This window comes from Microcaecilia unicolor, chromosome 2 (assembly GCF_901765095.1).
Source record: "Microcaecilia unicolor chromosome 2, aMicUni1.1, whole genome shotgun sequence".
Taxonomy (NCBI): Eukaryota; Metazoa; Chordata; class Amphibia; order Gymnophiona; family Siphonopidae; genus Microcaecilia; species Microcaecilia unicolor.
In genome coordinates this window covers 659,371,862-659,386,390 of record NC_044032.1, presented here as the reverse complement: position 1 = coordinate 659,386,390, position 14,529 = coordinate 659,371,862, and the positions used below count along the sequence as shown (strand labels likewise).

The following is a 14,529-nucleotide window of genomic DNA, read 5'->3' as shown; positions in this document are numbered from 1 at the left end:
GGTGTGTGGGGGGGGGGGATCGTTTCTGCCTTGTCATGGAGAAGGTGCCACCCCTTCAGGTATGGGCACATTCTATGAGAGCTCAAGCTGCTTCGTTTGCGGAGTCTTGTTTGGTTTCATTGGAAGATATTTGTAGGGCTTGCCACGTGTGTTTTCAGTACATACGTTTGCTATGCATTACCGACTGGACATGGCGGCCTACGGGGCATCGGTCCTGGCTTCTGGGCCGACGCCCAGTAGGCACTGTCCCACCCTACTTGAGGATTGCTTTGCTACATCCCACAAGTCTCTGGATTGATCTGTGGGATGCTATGGAAGGTAAAATTAGTCCTTACTTGATAATTTTCTTTCCATTAGTCCGAAAAGATCAATCCAGAGGCCCGGCCTTGCTTTCTGTATTCTGCGGTGTGTGTTCTGTTATGCTTGTTCAGTTTCTTGTTCAGGAGAGGTTCCTCCGTTTGGTCTGTTTAAAAAAAAAAAGAGAGCAAAAGAAGGTTGGGATCTTTCAACTGCGTCCTGGGCGTAATGATCTAGTGTGGTTTGGAGAGGCAGCAGAGTGTTCATTTTTTGGTGATGGGAATTTCTTTGCAATGCTTTGGTATCGTTCATACTGAGGTTAAGATGGATGCACATGACCACATATAGCTAACCTTGGAGTTCTATCTCCATCTGCTAGTAGAGGACCATAACACCCACAAGTCTCTGGATTGATCTGTTGGGACTAATGGAAAGAAAATGATCAGGTAAGGACTAATTTTACCTTCTCTTCCCCCCCACCCACCCGCTGTACACTGAAACCCATCTCTTCTCTCCCCCCCCCCCCCCACCCGCCTGCTACACAGTGAAATCCAACTCTTCTCTCTGCACACTGAAACCCAGCTGTTCTATCCCCCCACCGCACACTGAAACCCAGCTGTTCTATCCCCCCACCGTACACTGAAACCCAGCATTTATATCCCCCCACCCGCCCTCGGCACACTGAAACTCAGCTGTTCTATCCCCCACCCGCCCTCTGCACACTGAAACCCAGCTCTTCTATCCTCCCCACCTGCCCTCAGCACACTGAAACCCAGCTCTTCTCTCCCCCTACGCCTGCTGCACACTGAAACCCAGCTCTTCTCACCCCCACGCCCGCTGCACACTGAAACCCAGCTCTTCTCACCCCTCACGCTCGCTGCACACTGAAACCCAGCTGTTCTCTCCCCTCACGCCTGCTGCACACCGAAACCCAGCTCTTCAGCCTGCAGCACACCAAAATCTAGCTGTTCTTCCCCCACCTGTCAGTGGCATACCGAAACCCAGCTCTTCCCCCCCACCCTCACCTGCCCTTGGCACACCGAATCCCATCTCTTCTCCTCACCCCCATGATGTTAATGAGACTTGATAGCCTGTATAAAATTATTGTTGTTGTGTAAAGGTTTTGATAGATTTATGCCATGTATGATCGCTTTAGCATTACATTTACATCAACACATTAGACCTCAGTGAGACTATAGATGTGCCTTTATTTCGATTAATCCATTTTGAAGAGTACAAAGTCTCAATTTTTTATGTTGCTGGTTCAAAATTATACAGCAGTTTACCTCTTACTTTGTAAGCAATAAGGAATTGAACTCAGTTAAAAAAAAATCTTTGAAAACTTGTCTTTCAAATTGCCTTTAATGTTGAGATTTGATAGGGGAAGAAGTATTTAATGAAGTGGTTTTGAGTTGATTTGATGCTGTTTTAATTATTATGTGATGTTTGTTTCTGATTTGTATGCATTAATATATAATTATATATGTTATACTGTAAATCTCTGTGAATTGTAGATCATGCAGTGTATACATTTTTGAAATAAATTAAAACTAACCCAGCTGTTCTTCCCCCTCCCCATTCTTGGCACACAGAAACTCAGATCTCATCCCCACCCCCCAACCCACCCACGGGACACACAAACCCAGGTCTCTTACCCCCCCAAGTCTGCAGCCCCAGCCCAGCCAGAATCACAAGTGCCATAAAAAGAGAGCCTGCTGCCATGATGCTGAATGCAAACTTTGAAACACGTGGTTTGAATTTTACATTCAACTTTTCTGCTACTTGTGATCAGTGCCAGGCCGGGGACTGGGAGGGGGGGGGGGAGTGTGTGTCTTCATGGAAGGGTCAGAAGAGCTGCGGGGAATGGAAGACTAGAGGGTCTGCTGCTGATACTGCCTGCTTTTCACAGCTCTGACGGAGCTGCTTGTGAGTCCAGGCCACATAACCTAGGCACTTGGTCTGAATTTGTAATGGTCATGGTGACCTGGTGCCTGGGGTTTGTCGGGCCCTGGCCTTGGGGAGCTAAAAGATGCCTAAATAAGGGAAAGTAAGTGAACACTTCCTGTATATAATAATCCCATGTGAAAATCTGGCCCATAGTGCATGATTTATATCTGTTTGGAGATGGTGTAAAATATATGTACTTATGTGTACTTTACAAAAGAGAAAGCAAGTGCTTTGTGTTCCAGATTCTACCTCGCTGCACCCCCCTAGGAAAGCCCTCTTTCCAGCACAGAAGTATGCATGAGTTTCACCACCTATGCATATTTCACATCCATATGTACTGCACAGTGTTATGAGAGGTGCTTCTAAATTTACCCCAGAGCCTTCTTTTTCCTCAGACCATTTCTTAAGTCTAGGAGTGGTTTTGGGCATAATCCATAATTTAGAAAGCAGTGTTTCCTCAGTGTTAAGAAAAACCTGGATTAAAATTTGTTTATCATGCAGGCTAAGACCGGTTTTGGATTCCCCTCAAAACCAATGTTGCATGTCGTAGTTATTTTGCACATCTCTTCCTAAAATTCCTCTCTCCTAGGTTTTTCTTTGAAGGACTTGAGTAACCGAAAACTTACCCAGCTGCTGCTCACTTAGTAAAAAGTTGTAATTTCAGGATTCGTATCATTCCCATGCTTGCCTGTATGATCATATCAGACTAATTTCAAAAGTGCTTTCCTTTATATTTAAAGCTCCCGATTATCTGTACCAGAAAAATTGTAAAGGTATAAGCTGGGCTGTGATTTCAGGGTGGAAGTGACTTGCTAGAGATCCCTGCAGTGAAAGAATTGAGGCCAGTCAGGGCTTGGTCTAGTGCTTCCTCCGGCAGATCTACTCTGTGACAGTCCCTCAGAGTTAGGAAGCTGCCGAAAACCTATCTGTACCAACTCACCTTGCCTGAGCTTCAGAATTTGAGCTGTAGAATACTAGTGAATCCTCAAAGGAGGATGGAAGGCATGAAGAGTGCAAGATTCATTAATGCTAAATGTTTATCTGCCTACAATGTTTTTGTACGATTTAAGTTTTAGTATTAACAGGTATTTGTTATAGATTTGCAATACTTAAATGATTGATCACTGTAATATCAGTTAATTTTATTGTGTAAGTTATTGTACACTGTTACCTAGAGGCTCCAAGACATATACATGAGGCCACTGATAAATGCCTGTGTATAGGTTGTTGGTGGAATCCAGCTGGTCGTGTAGCGAGGTTAGAGGTGATCCAGCAAAGTGCATTTTGATGATCTGGGGTCTGCATCAGAAGTTACGTGAGATAATCCTCGGGGATCTAAATGTGTGTGCTCTAGGGAAGAGACAGTGGGACATCAAATACCTAAAAGACATGACTTGGGCAGAATTTTCTTTTTGGTGGAAAATTCGGACTCTTTTTTTTATTTTTAAAAGCTTATGTGAGACTTCAAGGAGCTGAGATCAGGAGTAGCAATAGAGAATATTTCTGCTTTAAAAAGGTGGTAGATGGGGAAAAACAGTAGCTTAGATGAGGAAAGTGTCTGGAAAGAGATCAACTGGGGCCTCAGGTAACAACACAAAAATCAGTTTTGTAAGATGAGATGAGCCTTGTTAGCATTTCTTTTCTGCCAGGTAACAGAAGTGCAGGTATAAGTCTGTCAGTCCTGTCACTATTCCTGCTGTCTGTCTGTCTGTCAGCGCTAGTAAGGGAGGAAGTGTTGTGTCCGTTCAGAGCAGTGTACAGAGAGCAGCCATGCACCTCACTGTAACTCCATAATGTATTGCTCTTAGTGTTTTTGAAATTTGTGTTCCAAAGGATGAAATCGAACCACAGCAGGAAGACCCGAACCTGCCTTACGAAGAAGAGATTTATAAAGACTCCAGCACCTTTCTCAAGGTGTGTATTGATCTACTAAGGAGCCGTGTGCCAAGGGCCTCCATGTACCAGGAATGCAAATGAGTGTAATTTGACTTGACATTATTCTGTATAGTGCTAAGAACCTCCAGAAATAAATGACTTTGTGAGTGTGACTTCTTGAATTTACTCTGTTACTCTGGGTCTCCTCTGACAGGTTTTCTGGTTAAAGTCCTCATTTTTGCAAGTTCAAATACAGCAGAGACTGCATTGTGATTAGACACTGTCTTCTTGCTGTCTGGGATGATGGTTTCACTTTGATGTTCATTTTAACAGACCTCCCTTACCGTTTATCTTATAGGTGGTGGAATGGGAGTGCCAGAAAAATGCCCGTTTTATTGTTTTATAAGTCCCTTGAGAGCAAGTCTGTGTGAAATCTCCCACAGTGCTGCATGAATCTATTCCTGATGGCACTCGACTCCCACCGATTTGTAAATGTGCCACCAGAAATTAGAAAGTACATGTGAGGACACTAATTCAAACCTGTTCAGATTTTCCTTTTCAGGGCACTTGCTTTGTGCATCTTTAAATGCAGATGGGGAGGACTCTTTTGGGTTGGGGTGGGGGAAGAGGTGTAAGTAGAGCAGAGCTGTGGGAGGTCTCTGACTTTCTTCTTCAGTTTTACATTTTTGATACATCTCCTTTCTTATCCCTTTCATTTCTTAGGGGACACAGAGTCTCAATCCCCACAATGACTACTGCCAACACTTTGTGGATACAGGTCACAGACCACAGAACTTTATCAGAGACGTGGGTAAGTTAATGCTGTGAAAATAATCCTCCTAAACGTTAACATGTTTTAAGGCTAAATTAAGGTTATCAATAGAAATCAAACAAAATAAAACATGGAAAAGAAAATAAGATGATACCTTTTTTATTGGACATAACTTAATACATTTCTTGATTAGCTTTCGAAGGTTGCCCTTCTTTGTCAGATCGGAAATAAGCAAATGTGGTAGCAGATAGTATATATAAGTGAAACATCAAAGCATTACTTTGACAGTCTGACAGAGTGGGAGGGTGGGGGTATGCATGGGGACATCAAAGCATTTCATTGATATGCTTTGATGCCCTACCCACCCCCATCCTCCCAGACTGTCATAGTAATGCTTTCACTTTTATACACTGTCAGCTAGCACATTTGCTTATTTCCGATCTGAGGAAGAAGGGCAACCTTCGAAAGCTAATCAAGAAATGTATTAAGTTATGTCCAATAAAAAAGGTATCATCTTATTTTCTTTTCCATGTTTTATTTTGTTTGATTTCTATTGATAACCTTAAGAGTGGACTAACACGGCTACCACACTCCTCTACTTAAGGCTAAATTAATATAGTGCACAACTATTTAAGCATGTTAACATATAGTAACATGTGTTTCACATGTCCCTTTTCATGCAGTTCGACCTATTTACTAATAACACGCATTGATGCCGCTGCACCCTTAGTGCCCAAACCCTCCCTGAGCCCTTTTCTCAAAACGCTGCCTCTTAGAGGTTCCCTTCTAGCTTGAATAGATATGGTTGCCACTGCTGCCTCACGGTGACATAATATTCAGTGTTACTTCCCAGCCCTGCTCAATATAACTGAAAATGAGAATTTAGTGCCAACTGAACCTAGATGATGTAATTTTCCTTAAACTGCTCGTCTGTTTTCTAGCTGTCTTGTCTTGTACTGTTGTGTATAGTAATAAGGCTCAACGTGATTCAGTTTCCGGTAGTCTTTTATTTTCACTTTGTCATTTGTCTTTTCCTGAGCACCTCCTCTATCATTGGAAGTGTTAGAAGCTAAATTATACATCATCAGCACGGTTATTTCATGTGCCAAGTCACTTGTACTATAACTTTTTATTACTACTTACCATTTCTATAGTGCTTCTAGACGTACGCATCGCTGCATCGCTGTACACTTGAACATGAAGAGACAGTCCTTGCTCAACAGAGCTTACAATCTAATTTAATTTTAAGCTTTTCTACATCGGGGAAGTGTGTCACAACAGTTTGCACATGCCAAAGTAATGGAGAAAGCAGACAGTTTTTTTGAAACCCATTTATCTGAGTATGAAAATCTTCTTCTCCCTCCCCCTTCCAGAATAACTGCAAGTTTCACATGGGGTCCACAACTGGGCCAATTCTTCTGGAACTGGGCAAATGCAGTTACGTGTACCTTGTGTGCATAAGTGGCAAATTGCAAGTCATAAGAACATAAGAATAGCCATACTGGGTTAGACCAACAGTCCATCTAGCCCAATATCCTACTTCCAGCAGTGGCCAATCCAGGGCACAAGCACCTGGCAGAAAACCAATTAATAGCAACACTCCATGCTACCAATCCCATGGCAAGCAGTGGCTTCCCACATGTCTATCTCAATAGCAGACTATAGACTTTTCCTCCAGGAAATTGTCCAAACGTTTTTTAAACCCAGATACACAAACCGCTGTGTCACAAAACTCCTAGCCACCCGCCTTGGGCTACCTCATGGCCACTTAGAAGGTCTGTCCCCAGCACAGCTCAGGTCCGCCTGTACTTTCCGCTGGTGCTGTACACTAGCATCCTCCTCCCACTGACTGGGTCTCAACCGCCTCTGGGCGATTCTCCCACTTCTAAATTATTCCTAGTGATTCCTAGGTTACTGGGGCCCACTGGTCCCACAGTTCCTAGAAAGCACCCACAGACCCAACACACAAACCATCAGGTTTCTTAGTTAGTCCAGACAAGCAGAGGCAATAAACTAAAAATGTTTGTCATGAAAAATACTGAACAGTGAACCATAAAAACAGAAGGAAAAAAACAGCACATAACAGGGAACTGAATGTGGATCAATTATAAAACTATCTAAACATTTGTTCACTACTTGAGACTAGCACTTGGAAAGTACAGGAAATGTAGCTGCTCACAGTTTACAGAATATAACTGCTCACAGGGTCTCAGTAAAGAGGTCTTTCTCTCTCTACTTCCAAGCTGAGACTGAAGAAAATCCAGTATTTCCTAGATGAATTTGAGCTCCTGGGCTAATCAGAGCCCAGAACAATAAGTTTTAAAAATAGCTAGCCACATCATTGCAGGTTACCTCTTATCTGTGTTAACTAAAGAGGGAGCAGTCATTTCTCGTTAACGGCTTTAAACATAAACATGCACCACCTGCTTGCCAAACTAGAGAAATACACTTCAAGAAATAATACAGTTCTTTTTTTTTTTTTATTTGCATGAAGTCTTTATTAACAGGTTAAACATTCAACAAAACGAAGAAGGAAAGCACCAAGCTACATAGGCCATACAACACTCACCATTGGTGCTTAATGCCTACCAATAATATTCGTTTTTAACGTTCTACATATAATGCCAGAACACTTCAAAATTTTTAAAATAAAGAAACTTTGTTTTTAATTAACAAGCCCCCCCCTCTGCATCTCCCCTCCCCCCACTACCCCTCTAAGGCCCCACCAACACTATCAATGCTTGTTATCCCCTTTACCTCACTGACTGTTTCCGTGAATAATAAAAGGTTCCCAGATTGAGCGCCACTTTTGCTTTTGATTACGCCTCTCCGCTAAGAGCCTCTCCATTTCACAAACTAAGCCATCTCGTTATTGGAGGAGTCAAGGGCTTCTTCCAGCATGAAGCCACTACCACTCTAGCTGCACTTATGGCATGTCTTGTCAATGCCTGTTGAGCCGCCGGAAGGCCTGCAATTTTTGCAGAAAAAAGAAAAAGGGTTGGCTCCATGGGACCTCACGTCCCAGTCACTTCTGCAGCCTACTGTGGACCGACTTCCAGTAAGCCCGTATCTTCACGCATGCCCACCAGACATGCCCCATTGTGCCCTTGACCCCACAGCCCCTCCAGCACAGACCCGACAATGCGGGATATATGCGCTGAGGGCGCTCAGGCATCAGATACCATCGGAAAAGCACCTTCACCGCATTCTCCTTAAAGGGTACATGTGAAGATCTTCGCTGTTGCCCACTCCAACCTCTCCCACTTGGTCTCCTCCAGAGCTATGCCCAACTCCCTCTGCCAGCTCCTCCTATGAAGGGTGTAACTAGGTGCCCGTATGTTAATGATACTATATAAGCACGATATTAATCCATTTGTTGTGGCAGGCCCTTCGCAGGTTACCTCCAGAGGGGACTTTTCCTGAGTGACCACCTCCCTGATGGCTCTTGTTTTAAGAAAGTGTGACAGCTGAAGATAAGCAAAATCATCACCCTCCTCCTTAGGGAAGTTCCCAACCACAGCAGTAAAGGGCAGCAGGGAATCCCCTTCAAACATTTGACCCCACATTCTTAAACCTTCCTCATACCACCGAGTAAATGCTCCCTTCTCTGTCCCTGGGTAAAATAAAAGGATTTAAAGCTGTAGGGGATAATCGTGGAAATAATACAGTTCTACAGATTTAAAAACCCACTGTTTTGTCACACACTGTTACTACATCTTCTGGCAGAGAGTTCCAGAGCTATCTCCCCTCAGCCATCTCTTTTCCAAGCTGAAGAGCCTTATCCTCTTTAGCCTTTCCTCATATGAGAGAAGTTGCATCCCTTCTGTCATTTTGATTTCTCTTCTTTGAACCTGTTCTAATTCCGCCATATCTTTTTGAGATACGGCGACCAGAACTGAACGCAATACTCTAGGTGAGGTCGCACCATGAAGCAACATAGAGACATTATAGTATTTTCGGTCTTATTTACCATCCTTTTCCTAATAATACCTAGTATACTGTTTGCTTTTTTAGCCACTGCCTCACACTTGGCAGAGTATTCAGTGTATTATCTACAACGAGACCTAGATGTTTTTCTTGGGTGCTGAACCCCCATGTTGGACCCTAGTATCAGGTAACTATGATTTGGGGATTGTTCCTATTTATTTATTTATTTGTTTGTTTGTGGCATTTATACCCCGCTCGATAGCAGGTTCAGTGCGGCTTACAAAGTATGGTACAAAGTATCACAGAGATGATACAAAGTATGGAGCAAAGTGTTTCGCAAAGATGACATAATTACATAGAGTGGAACAATAATAAGAGATGTGGGGAGGAGGGATTGGGGTGTGGGTAATACTAATGGTGTGGAATTATGAGTGGAATTATATTTGAGAATTAGGACGGGTCTTTTGGGTAGGCTTGTTTGAAGAGGTAAGTCTTCAGCAGTTTTCGAAAGGGTAGGTGTTCAGTGGTTTTTCGGATGTGTCGAGGTATGGCGTTCCAGATTTGGCTGCCTATGACAGAGAAGTTGGATGCGTAGTAGGTTTTGTATTTGAGGCTTTTGCAGTTAGGAAGATGAAGATTGAGATACGTTCTAGATGTTCTGGTCCAGTTCCTGGCTGGAAGCTCGATCAGGTTGGACATGTAACTTGGAGATTCACCATTGAGGATCTTGTGGATCATTGTGTGGGCTTTGAAGTTTATACGTTCCTTGATTGGGAGCCAGTGAAGTTTTTCACGAAGTGGTGTTGCGCTTTTGAATCGTGATTTGTCAGAAATAAGTCTAGCTGCTGTGTTTTGGGCGGTTTGGAGTTTTTTCATGATTTGGGCTTGGCATCCAATGAAGAAGCTGTTGCAGTAGTTGGCATGAGTGAGCACTGTGGATTGTACTAGATTTCAGAAAGTTTTCTGTGGAAGGTATGGCTTCACTCTTTTCAGTACCCACATCATGTTGAACATCTTCTTCGTTGTGGCTTTTGCATGAGTTTCTAAAGTTAAGAGTTTGTCTAATGTTACTCCTAGGATTTTTAGATTGTCAGATATTGGGATTGTAACGTCGGGGGTGATCAGGGTGGTTGGGAGCTGAGTAGCGTGTTGTGGTGATAGGATTAGGCATTGAATTTTTTCTTTATTCAGTTTCATCTTGAAAGCGTTGGCCCAGGATGCTAGGGTGTTCATGGCAGTGATTGTTTTCTCTGAGATTTCTGTAAGAGTGGATTGGAAAGGGATGAATATTGTGATGTCATCAGCGTAGATGAAGGGATTTAGGCCAGATTTGGATAGGGATTTGGCCAGAGGAATCATCATGAGGTTGAAGAGGATCGGGGATAGGGGTGAGCCTTGGGGGACTCCGCATTTTGAGGACCATGCAGGCGATATTGATGAGGTTGATTTTACCTGATAAGATCTGGTGGTGATAAAGCTTTTTATCCAGTTAATGATATTTCCGCTGATCCCTAGTTTGTCCAGTAATTTTGTGAGGATGTCATGGTCTACCATGCCAAATGCGTTGGATAGGTCGAACTGCAGAAGATGTGCATCACTTTGCATTTGTCCACATAAAATTTCATCTGCCTTTTGAATGCCCGGTCTTCCAGCAATTTTTCACAGTCTTAAGTACATAAGTATTGCCATACTGGGAAAGACCAAAGGTCCATCAAGCCCAGCATCCTGTTTCCAACAGTGGCCAATCCAGGTCACAAATACCTGGCAAGATCCCAAAAAAGTAGAAAACATTTTATACTGCTTACCCCAGAAATAGTGGATTTTCCCCAAGTCCATTTAATAATGGTCAATGGACTTTTCCTTTAGGAAGCCGTCCAAACCTTTTTTTAAACTCCCCTAAGCTAACCACCTTTACCACATTCTCTGGCAACGAATTCCAGAGTTTAATTACACGTTGAGTGAAGAAAAGCTTTCTCCTATTCGTTTTAAATTTACTAGATTGTAGCTTCATCGCATGCCCCCTAGTCCTAGTATTTTTGGAAAGCGTAAACAGACGCTTCACATCTACCCGTTCAACTCCACTCATTATTTTATAGACCTCTATCATATCCTCCCCTCAGCCGCCTTTTCTCCAAGCTGAAGAGCCCTAGCCGCTTTAGCCTTTCCTCATAGGGAAGTAGTCCTATCCCCTTTATCATTTTCATCGCCCTTCTCTGCATCTTTTCTAATTCCACTATATCTTTTTAGAGATGCGGTGACCAGAATTGAACACAATACTCGAGGTACAGTCGCACCATGGAGCAATACAAAAGCATTATAACATCCTCATTTTTGTTTTCCATTCCTTTCCTAATAATACCTAACATTCTATTTGCTTTCTTAGCCGCAGCAGCACACTGAGCTGATAGTAGCATGGAGTCATTATAGGTAGAAATTGTATTAGTAAAGGAAAGGAGTAGTCTTGTAGGACTGTACTACCTTTTGCCGGGACAGAACGAACAGATGGATGATGAAATGTTTACAGAAATTAGGAAAGCTGGCAAATCGGGCAACAGTATAATATCGGGTGATTTCAGTTACCCAGATATTATAGTAACATAGTAGATGACGGAAGAAAAAGACCTGCATGGTCCATCCAGTCTGCCCAACAAGATAAACTCATATGTGCTACTTTTTTTGTATACCTTATCTTGATTTGTATCTGCCATTTTAGGGTACAGACCGTAGAAGTCTGCCCAGCACTAGCTCCACCTCTCACCACCGGCTCCACCACTCAATCTCTGCTAAGCTTCTGAGGATCCATTCCTTCTGAACAGGATTCCTTTATGTTTATCCCATGCATGTTTGAATTCAGTTACCATTTTCATCTCTACCACCTCCCGTGGGAGGGCATTCCAAGCATCTACCACTCTCTCCGTGAAAAAATACTTCCTGACATTTTTCTTGAGTCTGCCCCCCTTCAATCTCATTTCATGTCTTCTAGTTCTGCCACCTTCCCATCTCCGGAAAAGGGTCGTTTGCGGATTAATACCTTTCAAATATTTGAACGCCTGTATCATATCACCCCTGTTTCTCCTTTCCTCCAGGGTATACATGTTCAGGTCAGCAAGTCTCTCCTCATACGTCTTGTAATGCAAATCCCATACCATTCTCGTAGCTTTTCTTTGTACCGCTTCAATTCTTTTTACATCCTTAGCAAGATACGGCCTCCAAAACTGGAGGCCGGATATTGACCGGATAAATGTTACATCAAGAGGTACTAGGGATGTAAAATTCCTACACTTAATAAATGACTTGTTTCTTGGAGCAATTGGGCCAGGAACTAACAATTGGGATTGCTATTTTAGATCTAGTCCTTAGTGGAGTGCCAGGCACAGTGTGAGATGTAACAGTGTTGGGTCCGTTGGGAAATATTGGTCATAACATGATCAATATTGAGCTAATACCTGGGATGAGGTCACAAAGGAAACCTACTGTAGCAGCATTTAATTTTCAAAAGGGCAACTATAATAAAATGATGACAATGGTTAAAGTGATGCTAAAAGTTTTGGCTGCAAAGTTAGGACTTTAAATCAGGCATGGATGGTTTTTTAGTAGCATCTTGGAAGCCCAGACCAGATGTATTCCACGTATTTTCAAAGGTGGAAAGAAGAGCAAATGGCAGCAAGTATGGTTAAAAGGTGAAGTGAAAGAGTCTATTAGAGGCAAAAGAACATTCTTCAAAGAATGGAAAAAGGATCCGAATGAAGAAAGTAAGAAGCAACATAAGCACTGGCAAGTTAAATGCAAAGCATGGATAAATATGGCTAAAAGAGAATATGAAGAAAAATTTGCTGCAGAGGCAAAAACTCATAGTAACTCCTTTCAGCAGAAAGTCTGTGAGGGAATCCATGGGACTGTTAGATCATGAAGGAGCAATGGAGAACTCAGGGAGGTAAGGCCATAGCGGAAAGACTGAATTCTTTGCTTTAGTATGAGATCTACCTGTATCGGAGATGGTTTTCAAGTGTGACAATGTAGAGGAACTGAAAGAAAGCTTGGTGAACCTTTAAGACATTCTAAAAGATTCCAGGGGAGATCCAGGAAATTATAGACCGGTGAGCCTGACGTTGGTGCCGGGGAAAATGGTAGAGGCTATTATTAAAAACAAAATTACAGAGCACATCCAAGGACATGGATTACTGAGACCGAGTCAGCACGGCTTTTGTGTGGGGAAATCTTGCCTGACCAATTTACTTCAATTCTTTGAAGGAGTAAACAAACATATGGACAAAGGGGAGTCGGTTGATATTGTGTATCTGGATTTTCAAAAGGCGTTTGACAAGGTTCCTCATGAAAGGCTACAGAGGATATTGGAGGGTCATGGGCTAGGAGGAAAAGTCCTATTGTGGATTAAAAACTGGTTGAAGGATAGGAAACAGAGAGTGGGGTTAAATGGGCAGTATTCACAATGGAGAAGGGTAGTTAGTGGGGTTCCTCAAGGGTCTGTGCTAGGACCGCTGCTTTTTAACATATTTATAAATGATTTAGAGATGGGAGTAACTAGCGAGGTAATTAAATTTGCTGATGACACAAAGTTACTCAAAGTCGTTAACTCGCGACAAGATTGTGAAAAATTACAGAAGGACCTTACGAGACTAGGAGACTGGGTGGCTAGATGGCAGATGACGTTTAATGTGAGCAAGTGCAAGATGAAGCATGTGGGGAAAAAAGAACCCGAATTATAGCTACGTCATGCAAGGTTCCACGTTAGGAGTTATGGACCAAGAAAAGGATCTGGGTGTCGTCGTCGATAATACACTGAAACCTTCTGCTCAGTGTGCTGCTGCGGCTCGGAAAGTGAATAGAATGTTGGGTATTATTACGAAAGGTATGGAAAACAGGTGTGAGGATGTTATAATGCTGTTATATCGCTCCATGGTGCGACCGCACCTTGAGTATTGTGTTCAATTCTGGTCACCGCATCTCAAGAAAGATATAGTGGAATTAGAAAAGGTGCAGCGAAGGGCGACTAAAATGATAGCGGGGATGGGACGACTTCCCTATGAAGAAAGACTAAGGAGGTGTCACGTCTGTGGCCGTGTCCACCCTCAGCCTTATCTTCTTTCTGGGCGTCAGCAGCTCTGCTGGCTTCTGTCTGTGTTTGTGTTAGTCTTGTCTCTAGTCTCTGCGCTGATTATCTCACTAGACCTCACCTGTGTGGGCTATGCCTCCCTGCCTGGCCAGTTTCCAAGATGGCTCCTGCTTGTCTTTCCTGTGGGCTCACTTCCTATGTGTGTCAAGCCTCTCTTTGGGGTCAGTGTACTTCCTGCTTCTGTCCTGCTGCTGGTGACTCATCAGTGAGAACCTTCATAAGGAAGTGCTGTGCTTGCAGTCAGGGCCTTTGCAAAATGTTATGCTCTTGGGCCAGGTCAGGTTAGTAAGTGTCTGCTGTACTGCTGCTTAGCCTCTCTCTGGGTTCCTGCCCAGCTTCTTTCTGTGCCTGTGTGTCTGTGTCTGTTGTCCTTCCGTGGGGGGTCTTCCCTGCCACTGTCTGTCTGTGGACTGCGGGTCCTTCCTGGCTTACCCTGAGTTGGGGTGAAGCCTCTGTCTGTGGACTGCGGGTCCTTCCTGGCTTACCCTGTGTTTGGGGTGAAGCCTCTGCTCCAGGCTTACCCTGTGTTGGGGTGAAGCCTCTGTCTCTGGCTTACCCTGGGTTGGGGTGAAGCCTT

At 43.4% G+C, this 14,529-nt stretch overlaps 1 protein-coding gene across 2 annotated transcripts in view; it reads left to right on the top strand.

Annotated features, from left to right (window-relative positions):
• METTL14 (methyltransferase like 14) overlaps positions 1-14,529 on the top strand; it is a 96,428-nt gene that overhangs the window by 40,166 nt on the left and 41,733 nt on the right. Inside the window, exons 4-5 of one of the 2 annotated variants that reach the window (XM_030191798.1) lie at positions 4,078-4,158; positions 4,843-4,930. In XM_030191798.1, coding sequence (XP_030047658.1) covers positions 4,078-4,158; positions 4,843-4,930 — 169 coding nt within the window. The remainder of the gene's footprint in view (positions 1-4,077; positions 4,159-4,842; positions 4,931-14,529) is intronic. The other variant, XM_030191799.1, reaches the window with a different exon arrangement.